The sequence below is a fragment of the Oratosquilla oratoria genome, chromosome 37 (assembly GCF_046742065.1).
Source record: "Oratosquilla oratoria isolate Oo_2021 chromosome 37, ASM4674206v1, whole genome shotgun sequence".
In the NCBI taxonomy this organism is placed as follows: domain Eukaryota; kingdom Metazoa; phylum Arthropoda; class Malacostraca; order Stomatopoda; family Squillidae; genus Oratosquilla; species Oratosquilla oratoria.
In genome coordinates, this window is record NC_134813.1 from 17362642 (window position 1) to 17378945 (window position 16304).

At 40.4% G+C, this 16304-nt stretch overlaps 1 protein-coding gene across 1 annotated transcript in view; it reads right to left on the reverse strand.

Annotated features, from left to right (window-relative positions):
• Positions 1-253: 253 nt before the first annotated feature.
• Positions 254-16304, reverse strand: part of RpL6 (ribosomal protein L6) — a 16927-nt gene continuing 876 nt past the window's right edge. The window contains exons 3-6 of the mRNA XM_076175262.1: positions 4351-4499; positions 3318-3445; positions 579-763; positions 254-435 (exon numbers count right to left, since the gene is read on the reverse strand). Of these exons, the coding sequence (XP_076031377.1) occupies positions 274-435; positions 579-763; positions 3318-3445; positions 4351-4499 (624 nt within the window). The 3' untranslated portion in view covers positions 254-273. The remainder of the gene's footprint in view (positions 436-578; positions 764-3317; positions 3446-4350; positions 4500-16304) is intronic.

Genomic DNA, 16304 nt, shown 5'->3' on the forward strand with positions numbered 1-16304 from the left:
TTAAAAAGGACAAACATCTATTACCTTAGTTGGTCTCCACTCCCTCTAATGTAGTTCACATCGGATACATCTTTCCAGTTGAGATCCAATTTAATTTTAAATTTTTAAAGAAATCAAGGGGGGGGGGAGGGAGAGAGAGAGAGAGAGAGAGAGAGAGAGAGAGATACATTCCATCTTACTTAGGATGGTCTTTACAAACATTAGCACACTAATTTCAACTTTTAAATGTATTAAAGGTTAATAAAATAAAATACTCTTCACTTCAGTTTTACTTTAGAACTTCATGGCATGAGGATATTGTCCATTTCTTAAGCCAAACATTGTTCCAAGATAACCGAAGAAGGTCTTTTTGTCTTCACGTTTCCTGATTGCATCCAACACCTGCTTATCGACCTCAACTTGGTCCTTCTTTCTCTGCTCAGATGGCACATATTTCTGTGAAAACCAATCCATAATAAATCATCCAGTAAATACCGATTCTAATCATTCCACCTTGTATGATATTTTGATTATGTTTTGGTCCACAGTTAACTTCCTAATAATGTAACATTAACCAGAGTAAACCTTGAAATACATACTTCCTTCTTTTGGTCAAAGATGTCTCCTTCCTCCTTCTTTGCACGGCTGGATTTGACACGCTTGAAGTAGTTATCGTTCAAAGTCTTTGGAAGAGCAATATCAGACAGGTCAAGCTTGGTGGCAGTTGCAATGAGGTAAATCTGATTTACTCTGCGCAGAGGGCAACGATTAATCTTGAAGGGGCCTGTAAAAACAAAATTGATCCTATGTAACACGTTTGAGGAAGGAGGATTTACAGAAAAATTATGCAAGCTACAAGAATAATCAATGGGACTTGACAAATGTCGGTGGTTGAGCATATGTGTGTGAAAAGTAGACAAACATGAACAGAATGAAGGGAGCTATACTCGTGTAAAAAACATAGTGAATGGAGGACGACTAGATGGATAGAGGGTTTAAGTGGCACCTCCAGATGGAATAAAGTTTGACAGGTTTCTGAAGACAGTGAGGAGTTGGTTCCTCCAACATTAACCTCTTCAAAGAGTCAAATTGTTGCGCGCAGCATCGGATGCACAATGTATGACGCATCACACTACTCGCTTTATGAAATATGAAGTAACTGCTGTATTACTCATTCTCTTTCACCGAGTAATAATACATACATACAATATACCAAAGGCTTTTCCCCCCTTATAAGGGTGGTAGCCAAAAAACAATGGCATAAAAACCACTCCCACCCATTCCATCTCTATCACACTCCCCTCCCCTCTCTCTTATCTTGGCACCTCCCATCCTTCCTTGACGGACATCCCCCTCTTTCCCAATACACCTTCCACCTCTGCCTTACACACCCTTTACTAATCTTTCTTCACTCATTCTTTCCATGTGTCCAACCATCCTAATACTTTTTCATCAACCCTATCTCCCAACTCCCTTTCCACTCCAGTTCTCCTCACCTCCTCATTTCTCACTCTATCTAGCCTAGTTACCCCATCATACTTCTCAGGCATTTCATCTCAAACACATTCAAACTCCTCTCTCCCTCTCTAATGTTCCATGTTTCTGCCCTGTACAGTGCTGTCGGCACAATCACTCATTCATATGATCTCTTAGCATCCATTACCAAGTATCTATTTCTCATTACACTTTGTTACCACATCAGAAGGTGGTGTACTATTTTTTTGACAGATGTGCTGGCCAATGTAAGAATAGATACAATTTCACAAATCTCTTACCACGAAGAAGATTTTGGTTTGTCTTGTGAATGGCATTTTTTTTTAGTACATCTTATGGCAAAAATGCATGTGACAGGATTGGCAGAAGTGTGAAAGTGAAGAGCTACTGCTTGTGCCAGATTGCAGAGAACTAGAGGCAAATTATTACACCAGAAAATGTTTCAATTCTGTGAAGAACACTTGAACAAGACAATAAAAAAATTCTTTGAAACCACATCTGATTTGAAAGATGCAGAACAATGGTTGGAACATCAATTCAATGAGTGTGGCTATTCAGGAAACTTAAATATCTTAGATTTGTTCCCATAAACAAGGAAGAACTGATGGTGTATCCCATTTCAAGTGGCATTGGAGAGAAGAAATGAATAAAGGTCATATTACTAATGAACCTGCAATAGTTGATACAGTAAAATGTGTCAAACCAGAAGGGTATGTTTACTGCATTTATGATGGTCCAGTCTGGATTGGAATTGGAGAAATATTGTATGGAATTTGATAATACAGTGAATTTTTTTTACATCCATCTGGATCTTCTGGAGCAGGAGCATATCGCTATCTATCAAAAAAGACTTATGTTCAGTGCCAAGACATATCTGCCATGAGTTGTCCTAGACCAAGAAGAGGCAGCCAAATTAACTTTTCTTTTCCAGAAATTCATGAAAGTAGAGAATATGCCAAAATTGTATCCAATACAATTTTATGCTAACCTAATTGATGTTTGTGTGTGCAATACATAATGCTTCCACTTGTATGCAATTTGTAAAACATGGTGTTCACTTTTTTTTTTTTTTTTTTTAATAAAGGTAATTAGATTTGAAGCAAGTGTCACAATATGTGCTGTGTCTTGCGACACTGCTCCTGACCCAGGGCAGTGTACAAGATGCAGGGATGTCCCATCATCCAGGAGGTGCCAAGATAAGAGGGAGGGAAGAGGGTGGAGTGTGATAGGGATGGAACGGGTGGGAGTGGTTTTTATGTTTGTTTTTTTTGGCTACCTCACTTGTAAGGGGAAAAAAGCCTTTGGTATATGTATGTAATTAGAGTAGGAGCTTAAGTGTGGAAAATATGTACAGTTGACAGACAACATAAACATGGCACTCACTTATGCGTTAATTATTAATAGCCAAAGCTTATGTCTTAATTTTTCTAATCTATTGGGAAAAAATTATTAATGTATGTATGTATAATTCCCCCCCCCCAATTTTGATACCCCAAAGTCTCAATTCTTGACCTGAAATATTTGCTAGTGTGATTTTTTTCAACCTATAGTTCTAAAACTTTGATATCTGGATTCCTGGTCTTTTCAGATTCTAAATATATATACATTTATAACTGACTTTTATTACCCAAGTTATTGGTTGCCAAATGTTAGCGACCTCTCATTATCTGAAGTTTTATCTCATGAATGATTCAGATTGACCAAATTTCAGAAATGTGTTTAGAGCCCTAAAACTACCTATAAACAACTTTTCAGCAAAATTGGAGAGATGAGTGTGTTAGGCACTTGTTGATCTGACAGAGAATGCAAGCACATGTACCAATCAACTAATCTTCCACACATACCAGTGACAACGCAGAGGCCAGACTCAAGCTGCTTGAGGAACACAACCTTCTTGCCTTTGTGGACACCAGCCAGAAGGATACAAACAGTGCCTGGGGTGATGGTGGACCTCAAGGACCGCTTGTGCTTGCTGTAGAGACAAAAATTAAAATTACTTCTTCAGCAAGATCTGGAATGCATGGGAAACAGAAATTTATAACTACTGACAGTTCACCTACACGTCTATCTTGCACTGCCACCAGATGGTTCATGGTACTGGTTTAACCAATAATATGGGAATATAGTATAGTATAACATTGGTTCTTGACCACAATGAAATCTAGATCTGTTCTAGAACTGATCTGGTTGCAGACCAAAACAAGTTCCCTGATCTGTTGTATACAGCTTTACTAAGGGGACCCCCCCCCCACTCAAAATTTATAATTTCACTTAATTTTTCTCCATTTGGGTTGGTCAAGAACTAATATTGGTCAACAACCGACATCTCTTGCACCACTGATTGGGTCGTAAGTCATATCTAGCATAAACATTAACCATAGAGTCCAGATAACTGATGACAAAACTGATCCTCAGATATGAGATGGAGCTGCTGATGATACACATATACCAAAAGGCCCTTTTCCCATTACATGGGAGGGTGGCAGTCTACATAACCCTCTCATCTCTGCTAATTTTGGATATGCTAACCGTGTCCCCTGCCTGAGTTGGGGGCAATGTATTGAAACCACACACAGCCAAAGGTGGGTTATCCCCACTGCTTCACAATGACATTCCCCATTTATCCACTTCAGAATTTACAGAATAATCGGCCATGCTTCAATTACCGTTCATATCTGTATACTAGCTGCTTCTTTCACAGCTAGCATGCAAGTTCTCTTTTATAAATACTTAAACTTGTTTATACAAAATACATCACCGAAATTAAGTAGGGATAACATTAAGACTTACTGTGTTACAAAATCTCAAAGGCCCATTGTCGATGTTCATACTCGCCAAAGCTCAAGAATTTAGTTATATACACCTCAAAACAATTACCTGTATGTGTTCTTGCTGGGGCGTTTCTTGATACCAAGTTCTGTGGCATAGTAGGCGGGCAGCTTCTTGACACGCACATGACGTTTCCCCCCATTCTTCTCACCACCGATGGGTTTTTCCACCATACGGGCTGGGAGCCTCTCTGGTCTCTGGAAAATAAACAAAAAATAAATAAAAAAATAAACAGAGATAATGTTAAGTACAAAGGTTCCTCATATTTGATGTTCTGAAAATCATACCAATTGTGGTCAACTTGCACATACTGCTATCAAAATGACTACAAGTTATACATAATCTGCTAGCTGGAACCACCATGCAAAACTCAAGCTAAAACAAATTCAACCAAATCTTAAACACATTGGACTGAATTGGATGGAATTATGTCACTGTATGGAATACCAACAGCTTTTTCCCTGACAATGTAAGTAGCCAAAGTCAAAGAACTAAATCCACTCCCACTCCTATTCACCACCCCTCCCTCTCTTCTTGGCTCCTCCTGGATGACAGGTCATCCCTGAATCTTGCCTACTGCCCTGTGTCAAAAGTAATGCAGCACATCACATCCACAGCAAGGCCACTTCATTTAATCAGCAACCCCTTCTCCATTTCCTCATACAGAAAATGGAGACAAATCCCTTCAAGCTGTATCAAAACATCATTTGCACACTCCCATGCATCACAGCATAATCCATACACAACCACTCTCCACTCACCCCTATCTTCTGTCTTCTCACTTCCTCAACAGACATTCCCCTCTTTTACCCCCATCCATCCATCTCACCTTTGTCACCCCTCATGGTCACTCCTTTCACACCTTTTACTAATCTTTCTCCATTCATTCTTTCCATGTGTCCAGACTATCCCAAAACTTATCAACGCTATCTCCCAACTCCTTTTCCACCCCAGTTCTTCGTTTCTCACTCTATCTGGCCTAGTAACCAACATACTTCTCAGGCATTTTGTATCAAAGATTTACTACCCTCTATCAGGCTTTTCTGAAGTGGATAAGGGATCACATCATGCACATAGAAAACTATGAGGTGTGATATCAACAAGTGAATTATTTGGCACTTTAGGATACTGTGTTTTGACTGGACATATCGAGAGGGAAGCCAAAAAATTGAAAGTTTAAACTACAATCCAGAGAACAATAGTCAATAGATATGGAATTTGGCAAAGTTTACAGATATTTGGATAAGAGATAGCCAAGTTTCAACATTTGGAAACTTGCATCCCCAGTAGCAGGCTACAATGAAACAAGGAAGAGAGCAGCATTAGTAGCTGCAGGCAATCATAATGACAGACCAGAAGTAGAAAACTAACTTCATTCTACATGATGATTAAGGTATGAAGTTCATCTATTTTAACCTAATCTGCCTTTTGTAGTGTGGTACCTGTAATTCTAGGTCAACAGGTCATTCTTGTCTCCAAATCTATCAAAACAAAGATGGCATATACAGGAGTTGACGCATTAAATTTACAACTCCAGAACCCGAACTAAACATCAGTTCTCTTGTACACGAATGATGCGACAATAACTAAACACAACAAATACAAAATGGCAGTAGAGAACACTAAAGCCAACTAGAACGAATTTAACCTATGGCTAAAAATAACACAATGTAGCTTCACCCCATAATCAATTGTCTTGTTGCCCACATACATTCACACACCAACAGTTCCCCCTCCCCTCTCACAAGGGAGATACCCAAAGTCAAAAGCATATATAAGCTTCCACCCATTTCATCCCCACATACTCCACTCCCATTCACCACCCTCCCTCTCTCTTTTCTTGGCCCCTAACACCACATAAAAAGTTCCCATGTAAATTTGGTACATCTTTAGAAGTGCACACCTACACGCTACAGCAATAATTTGTAAATTATAATACATCATCATAATGTGATTTTCTTGGAGGAAATAACAAAAGTTGCCAAAATAAATTTACTAACAAAGTCACAGCAGATGAATGGTACACCATGTTTGTTTAGATAGATGCCTAAGTTAAAGAAACGCATACATACATACATATACCAAGGCTATTTCCCCCTTACAAGGGAGGTAGCCAAAAAGGAAAAGGCATTAAATCACTCCCACCCATTCCATCCCTGAATACACTCCACACCCCTCCACCCTCCCTCCTATCTTAGCACCTCCTGGATGACGGGTCATCCCTGCACCTTGTCCACTGCCCTGGGTCAGAAGCAGTGTCGCAAGACACAGCAAGGCCGCTTCATTAAATCGGCGACCCTCCGTCCCCCCATGCATAAAAGGAGAAGACGGGGAGAAATCCCTTCGGGCTGTGTCAAATTTTGCTCACACATACCTCACACCCCATTCTACCTCATGCATCACATCATCATCCATATACAACCATTCTCCTTTCATCCCTGTCTTCTGTCCTCTCCCATCCTTCCTCAACAGACATTACCCTCTTCCCCAAAGCCCCCTTCACCCCATCCATCCACCTCATCCTAGGACGTCCCCTCATGTTTGCTCCCTCCACATCTGCCTTCCATACCTCTTTTACTAGTCTTTCTTCACTCATTCTTTCCATATGTCCAAAACATCCTAATACTCTTTCATCAACCCTATCTCCCAGCTCCCTTTCCACCCCAGTTCTCCTCCTCACCTCATTTCTCACTCTATCCAGCCTAGTAACCCTTATCATACTTCTCAGACATTTCATCTCGCATACAAACTCCTTCTCTCTTCCTCTCTCATGTTCCATGTTTCTGCTCCATACATTGCTGTTGGCACAATCACTCCTTCACATAACCTCGTCTTAGCATCCATTCCCAGATGTCTATTTCTCATTACACTTTTTAATCCACCAAGGCATTTACTTGCTTCTCTCAACCCACTCCTCCCTTTCCTGTCACATTCACACCCAAGTATCTAAAACTATCCACTTCCTCCAGTTTCTCACCCTTAATGCTCACTTCCAGCCTACTGTCACTCTTTCCCCTTGTACATCTCATGAGTGGGGGATGGGGGATGAGGAAATATGTAGGAATTTTTTTTTTTGACCCAGCCCGAAGGGATTTCTCCCTGTCTTCTCCTTTTCTGCATGAAGCGGGCTTGCTGTGGATGTGCTGTGTCTTGCGACACTGCTTCTGACCCAGGGCAATGGACAGGATGCAGGAATGACCCGTCATCCAGGAGGTGCCAAGATAGGAGGGAGGGAGGAGAGTGGAGGGGAGTGGAATATATGGGAAATGAAATGGGTGGGAGTGATTCTATGCCTTTTTCTTTCTGGCTACCCCCCGTGTAAGGGGGAAAAATCCTTTGGCATATGTATGTAAATTAAAATACACAGTATGCAATTTTCTTGGCAGAAAGAAATAAAACTTTGCTGCAAGCATATCTACTAACGAACAAAGCAGCTGGGATATGGTACAGACACCATGCTGTTGCCTGTCCAATCCAGTCACTGTCATATGTCTTTCACATTGTGGACTGGGTTTCCTCCACCTCCAGGCGATGTTAATAATCACTGTTACAAAGACAACAGGGCTTCCTTGGACTTTAAGAGAGAACACATAGTTCTGCTGACGTCTCTTTATTGCCCATGGTACAATAATAATCAAGCTGTTGGCTCCCGTAATGATGACAACCTGGATGATCTATAGTTTGAGGTACCATATTACTAAATATTGGTTAGGTTTGGTTAGCTACATCCATCACTGCTAGTGGCGCCAGTCTGACATCCACCAATAGTGCGTCATTTTATGCGCACACCATCAAAATGACCAAATTTACATATCACGGGATATTCAATGCATAAACATGTCATGCAGGAGTATTTCACTGCGATCATAGTAAATTTCAACCGATCACATCATCAGTTACATATCGGTAAATTGAAACATAAAAACATAGCACCCTGCATTCAGCAGTAAATAGAAAATTTGATCATGTTTCAACATGAAAAATGAGCTAGAAAACTTCAATGGGCAACAGACCCAAATAAACAGAAACTGCTAGTCTCACGGATTATTCTGATACCAAAACCAGGGCAGGGTATCACAAGAGCTGAGAAATCGTAAGTATAAAACGAGTTTTTTCTATCTGGTTGGGTAACGACAACGTTAAACATACTGTGGCATCTCAGCCACCAATGCAGACATGTCCATTGAATCATCTTCGCATGCTTTATCATAATCTATACTGGTACTCTAAACCTTATGTCAGGTAGTATAATCAGTTATATCTTGCTATTCAACATTGTGTGGCAGCCATATTGGCTAATCAAGGTAATAGACTATTAGTTATTTTGTAGTTCACCCAACTTTCTGATGCTTGAAAAATGAAGTCCAGGGCACTTCCAACCTTTCAGGTCAATTAGGCCTTGTGGTCCTGGAGCTGCAACGTCTACGTCGTGGGACCACCCCCCAACCCCAAGAGTTGGGGGCCAAACAGCAGCATTTACCCCTGGCCATCAGCTCTACGCAGATGGCACCGATCCCCAAGGAGGAGCTACGCCTACCTGGGGGAGTACCACAATCCTTTTTTTCCAACACACAATGTTACGTTTTTTCTGCACTGAGGGGTCATTTTCCGGCGATCACCCCTCTTCTTCTACTTTTAGCCGGAGATGTAGAGAGCAATCCTGGGCCCACCACAAAATACACATGCCCAACATGCTCTAAACCCATTACTTCGAGCAAACAGACAAAGGGCTCAGTTCAGTGCAATATGTGCAAAAACTGGGCCCACCTCACTTGTACAACACTTGCTGACACAAACCAATACACAAACACTTGGACATGTTCTACCTGCCCTCCAGTAACCCCAATCCCACCTCCCCAACCACAGCCAACACCCTTACCCACTCCCAATTTCCCCTTGCCCTTACCCCCGATTAGTACTCCCCTTCCTTTGTCCCCGATCTCTCCTTTCCCCCCCTCTGACCCAGATCCTACACCTTCCCCACTACCACCCCAACCTCAACCCCAAACGGCAACATACAACACATACAAAACACACAACATCAACATATTACAACACAACATTGACGGTATTAACACTAAAAAACATGAACTTGAACACTTTCTTAAACAACACAACATACACATTGCAATTCTACAAGAAACAAAATTAAGACACTCACACAAAACACCATCATTTCATAATTACACCACCATCAGACAAGACCGGACTGACGGCAATGGCGGTGGACTCGTCACCCTGATCCACCATTCCATCTGTTTTGTGGACACAAGTGCCACAACCAAAATTCTCCTCCCTACCACAGATAACACAACAGAAACCCAATCCATTCGTATCCGCACAGGCAACAATTCAACACTAACAATAGTTAACATGTACATTCCCCCCCAATCATCCCCCACAGTTCCAAACACCTTCAGACCTCAGCTCAGCCAACTAACCTCAATCCCCAACCTGATCATGGGTGGTGACTTCAACGCCAAGTCGTCTGCCTGGTTTGTCGACAACCCCGACACAGACAGAGGGCTTGATATACAGACTCAACTCGACTCATTGACTATCATGAACAACACGCATAATCATACACATATCCCATACCAAGCCCTCTACACTCCCTCCTCTCCTGATATCACCTTTTGCTCCCCCTGCCTAACCCCAACAACATCATGGAGAGTGGTCGGAGCCCTTGGTTCTGACCACCTTCCAATCATCATCACCACCAAAACAAGATGCACCCCAGCTGGCCACAGACACACTTACACCAATTACAAGAGAGCTAACTGGGAAGCCTTTAATGAAGAGACAGAACAACATTTTGAAACACTTAACAGTACACCAATCACAAACATAAACAATGCTGTGCACACTTTTAATACAATCATACAAAACGCAGACAAGAGATACATCCCTAGAGGCAACAGAAAATCACACAACCCCAACTTCACACCAGAAATCCAAGGCCTCATCAGACAACGTGACACACTTAAACACGATACCCCCACACCTATCCCTCAAAACACAGCAGACCAAATACAAACACTAAACACTGTGATTGCCAATAAAATACATGAACAAAAAACACAAAATTGGCAAAACTTTATCAATACACTTGATCACAAAACAAACACCAGCAAATTGTACAAAACACTCAACAGCATCACACTATCCAACACTAACACTACACGCTCTCACGCAGCAATAATCACAACAACAGATAATCTACCCTCAAACAGACAACAAGCAAACGCACTCATACGTCATTTTGCACAGACGAGCCATCTTACATCTCACCCTGACGACCGACGCACCATTCGACGTAAGAAAGACTTTCCCACAGACTCAGACTATACACCCTTCATAGACAGTCAGACAAAACTCATAATGCATAGTCTCAAGCACTCATCTGCCTGTGGCCCTGATAACATAAGCAACATCCACCTAAAACACATTGGACCACAAGGTATACACGCACTCACAAACATTGCAAACTACAGCTATTCACACAACACTATACCCGACATCTGGAAGCATGGTAAAATAATCACCATCCCAAAACCGAACAAAGACCCAACAATCCCATCATCGCACCGCCCAATCACACTTCTCTGCACCCCCTCTAAAGTCATTGAACGCCTAATACTTAAACTTGTCACACCATATATTCCCCTTGCTGACTCACAACACGGTTTTAGGCCACTACACTCCACAAACACTCTTCTGACAAACCTCACACAAAGAATTTTTGATGGCATCAATTCAGATAGGCCCCACCACAGAACACTTCTTATAACATTGGACATTAGTAAAGCTTTTGATGCTATCCCCCGCCACAATCTAACAAATAAAATATATAACACAGACATGCACAATAACACCAAAAGATGGCTGGCCAATTATCTGGCAGGCAGGAATGCTCATGTGTCATATAATGGCCAATCATCGCACATCAGAAACATTAAGAACGGAGTACCGCAGGGCTCAGTTCTATCCCCCACATTATTTAATCTATACATGCATGACTTACCCACGCCAGACACCTCAGAAATACAAATCTCTTCTTACGCAGACGACATAACAATCACATGCACACATCGTAACACAGACAAAGCTGCAGAAATAATCCAGCCTTACCTTGACACACTCAACACATGGTTCATCACAAACAGACTCAAAATAGCTCCAACCAAATCTACAGCAACACTTCTCACCAACTGGACAAAAGAACACAAATACATACCTCATCTCTACATCAACAACACTCTAATACCACACACAAACACACCGAAAATTCTTGGTGTAACATACGATACATCCATGTCTTTCAAACAACACCTCACAAACATAAAAAACAAATGCACACCTAGACTTAACGCACTTAAGTCAATCACTGGAACAACATTTGGACAAAACAAAGAAACTAATATAACAATATACAAACAATGTATACGCTCAGTGATGAATTATGCGAGTCCTGCATGGGCTCCTAATCTCAGTGAGACACACCACAACACCCTTCAAATCATACAAAACAAAGCCCTAAAAACAATTACAGGCTGCACAAATACATCACCTACAGACCATTTACACCATGAAACAAAAGTCCTCAAAGTCAAGGAACACCTCGACATGAGAGGCACACAAACACTTGCTGCAGCCACCACAAACACATCACACCCGTTACACTACATAGCAGAACACCCACACACACCAAGAAACATTAAAACTACACCCAAAGACCTTTATTACACAAAGATACTCTCTTCTCTTCCTCCACAACCACCAAATACCAGCCTCCGGAAACATATTCATAATCATATCACTCACCGCTCCATTAACACACTGCTGCATGCCAGACCCCCTGATATCCACCCTTCTGAATCCTCTCTCCCACGTAAGGACAGAGTCCACTTGGCCAGACTGCGATGCGGTCACCACCCAGCACTTCTAAGCTACCAGAGGAGGCTGGACGACCGTGTTGTGAACAGCTGCCCAGGATGTAACACTTCACCCCATACCATACAACACATAATGGAAGACTGCATTATACACAATCATGCACGCAAACAACACAACATACACTCTATAAAGGATTTGTGGGAAAACCCAGTCTCGGCTGTGGCCTTCCTTGGGGAGACGGGACTGCTCGGACAGACAGTCTAGGGAACGACAACAACAACAACAACATACACTCTATAAAGGATTTGTGGGAAAACCCAGTTTCGGCTGTGGCCTTCCTTGGGGAGACGGGACTGCTCGGACAGACAGTCTAGGGAACGACAACAACAACAACAATTAGGCCTTGTTTCCAAGTGTTGTTACGATGTTATGAATATGGACTTGGCTACACACTTTTAGGCCTGATTTCCTGGGACAAAATAGACCTGATATGGTAGCCTTCAAATCACAATATCTCGGGAACTAGGACAGCCAGATGGAACATTCAAATTGCATTGTACTTAAGAGTGACTTTTGCAATCCCATGAAAACTACTTCAGCTTAAATATCAGGAATTCACTTTTCATGCTGATCTAGCTAGTTTGGTTAGGTTAGAATAGAAGAATTTAACCTTTTATTTCTTCTACCTCGGCATCTATCAAAATATAACAAATCCTTCAACCACCGCAACTTTGTTCTTTAGTAAATTGGTTTCACCAACTTTTTTGTTACAAATTTCAGTAAATGTTTAGTTGTGCACAAGTATATGATGTGGCAATAGAAAATTAATTATTGAATTTGTAAATTATAATGTATCAATGTAATATGCAATTTTCTTGGTAGAAATAAAAAACAAAAAACTTGCTAAAACAGATTTCGTAAGTAACGAAGTTGCGCAGGACAAATGGTATGCCGTGTTTATGATAGATGCCAATGTCGAAGGAAAGGATGATAAATTCATCTAACCTAACCTAACGTGTCCTTAGTAATTCAGTACCTGTAATTTAAGGTCATCCGGATCGTCGTTGTCATTGTCACGGATGTTGGCCGCCCGTTCAATCACTTTCTGATTGCGGGGTATATAGGTTTTTCAGTTTGAAGGAATGCATGGACTTCAGCTCCATAGCATTCCTATAAGAATATATACATTGTGAGGTATTGCCAGAAGTACCGAGGGCATCCACCAGGCCTCAACAGGTCCGGTCAGACAGCATTTGACAAACAACAAGATGGTGTCCCGATCCTATACTGACATTCATTAGTATATTTGCTAGTAGCAAGGTATTTTTTATTTCTATTTCCACCAAGAAAATCGCATATTATGTTCATGTATCATAAATTACAAAATTAATATTTAATTTTCTAATGCTATATCATGTACTTGTGCACAACGGAACAAATATCCTGATTATCACCAAGAAAATTACACATGTTGATTATTGTATTTTACAAAATTAATAATCAACTTTCTACTGCTGGTGTGCATAACTAAAAATTTACCCAGTAAACTTCATCTCCATTATTTTTCAAGCTATTTCAACGATTAAAAAAGAATTTGGCATTTGTTCAGTTTTGCATATGGGTGCAATATAGCGTTAGAAATTTAAATATGAGTTTTGTAAGTTATAATACATGAACATCACATGCAATTTTCTGAGTGGGAACGAAAATAAAAAAATACCTTGCTACAAGTAAATCTGCTAATGAACGAAGTCAATAGCATAGGATCGGGATGCCATCGTGCTGTCTGTCATCTGCCCAGTCTACTTGAAACATCAGTTACAAGATGGACATCACGACCTCGGTACTTCCGAAAGTACCTCGCGAGGTACATTTTCTTGAAGGAATGTTATGGAACTGAAATCCATGCATTCCTTCAAGCTGCAAGAACCTTGTATACCCCGCAAGCTGAGAGTGGTTGAAAAGCCTGCCAACGTCTCTCACGACAATGGCAATCTGGATGACATAAATTGCAGGTACTGATTTAGGTAATTTTTTTTTAGTTTCGACCATGGGCGCAATATAGCAATAGAAATTTAATTATCAATTTTGTAAATTGAAATGTATCAACGTAATATGGAATTTTGTGGGCGGAAATGAAAATAAAAAAATACCTTGCTACAAGCAAATATGTTAATGAACGAAGTCAGTAGCATAGGATCAGGACGCCATTTGTCGTCTGTCAATTGACGGCCTCTGTACTTCCGACAGTACCTTGCCAGGTACATTTTTTGAAGGAATGTTATGGAACAGAGATGCATGCATTCCTTCAAGCTGCAAGCTGAGAGAGTGGTTGTTGTAGTTGTTGTCGTTCCCTAGACTGTCTGTCCGAGCAGTCCCATGGTTGAAAAGCCCGCTTGTCGCTCACGACGAGCCGGATGACATTTAATTTGCAGGTAATGATTTATCAAACACAGATTAGGTTAGGTTAGGTTAGTTTAGTTAAGACGAACTTAGCCTTTCATTTCTTCGGCGTCGGAATCCATCATAACAAACATGGCGTACCATTCATCCAGCACAGCTTTGTTACTTACAAAATCTGTTTTAGCACCTTTTTTTATTTCTGCTCACAAAACTGCATATTACATTAATACATTATAATTGACCAAATTAAAAATTAGTTTTCTATTCCTATATTGTGCCCATGGTCGAAACCAAATATTTACCCCGAATTATTAAAAACACATTGGGTTAGTTTAGGTTAAACAAATTTCAATTCATCATCCATTCATTTCTTCGGCGTTGGCATCTATCATCAACATAGCATACAATTCGTCCGCCGCGACTTCATTACTTACAAAATCTGTTTTAGCAACTTTTTTGTTTTATATTTCCACCCACAAAATTGTATATTACTTTGATAATTATAATTTAAAAATAAATAACTCTATTGCTATATTGCACCCATGTGTAGCTAGGTCAACAAGAAAATTAAATTCCTGATATTTGAGCTGAAGTATTTCTCATGGGATGCAAAAATTCGCTATGAGTATAATGCAATTTGAATTATCCATCTAGCTGTCCTAGTTCTCGAGATATTGCATTTTGAATGGAATTAAATCGGGACTATTTTTCCCAGAAAATCGGGCCGAAACGTGCGGTCTGACTAATCGCCGATGAAACGTAAACAATGACGGTTTTTACTGACAGGCACAATTTTATAGAAATATTTAATATATGGTTGCATTATTTGACCTATTTTCTATAAGATGTGTGATTTCCATGTAATTTGATCATAGAATTACATTTCTATCCTTTGCAAAATTACCCACCACAGCTACGAATACCGTCAAATTACATTAAAATCACACATTTTAAAGAAAATAGTTTGAATAATTCAACTATATGCAAGCTATTACACTAATAACACAATAGTAACAAACTTAATAGTATAGCTTGATCCATACCACCAGTGATCATAGCGGGCAGGACGAATCGTAGCTGTGGTCCGTAATATTACGGAGGATAAAAACGTAACTTCTCTTTGATCAAATTACATGAAAATCACACATTTTAAAGAAAATAGTTCAAATGATTCAACTATAAGTCTATTACACTAAAAACATAATAGTAAGAAACTTAATAGAGTGAAGTTTGATAAGATGGCGGGATGGATGTTGATGTTATCCGATAATCCGACCCGATAGAATAAAAAACTAATTAGTACCACCGATTTCTCAGCTCTACCGTATCACGCTGCCTTTATTTTGGTATAAGAATAATCCGCGAGACTTGTAGTTTTCGTTATTTTTGGTTAGTTGCCCGCACTCTGAATATATTTAGCTCATTTTTTACGCTGAAACATAAACCAATTTTCGATTTACTGCTGAATGCAAGCCGCCATGTTTATCTTATGTTTTTATGTACCGACATGTAACTGATGATGTAATTGTTTGAAATTTACTACGATCGTAGTAAATACACTTGTATAACATTTGTATGAATGAAATATCCGGCGGTATGTAAATTTGGCCGTTTGCATGGCGTGCGCATAACATGACGCGCTATTGGGCTCCTCATCGACGGTGGTGCCTCTGGTGGTGTTTGACCTACCTACCATGTGCAAT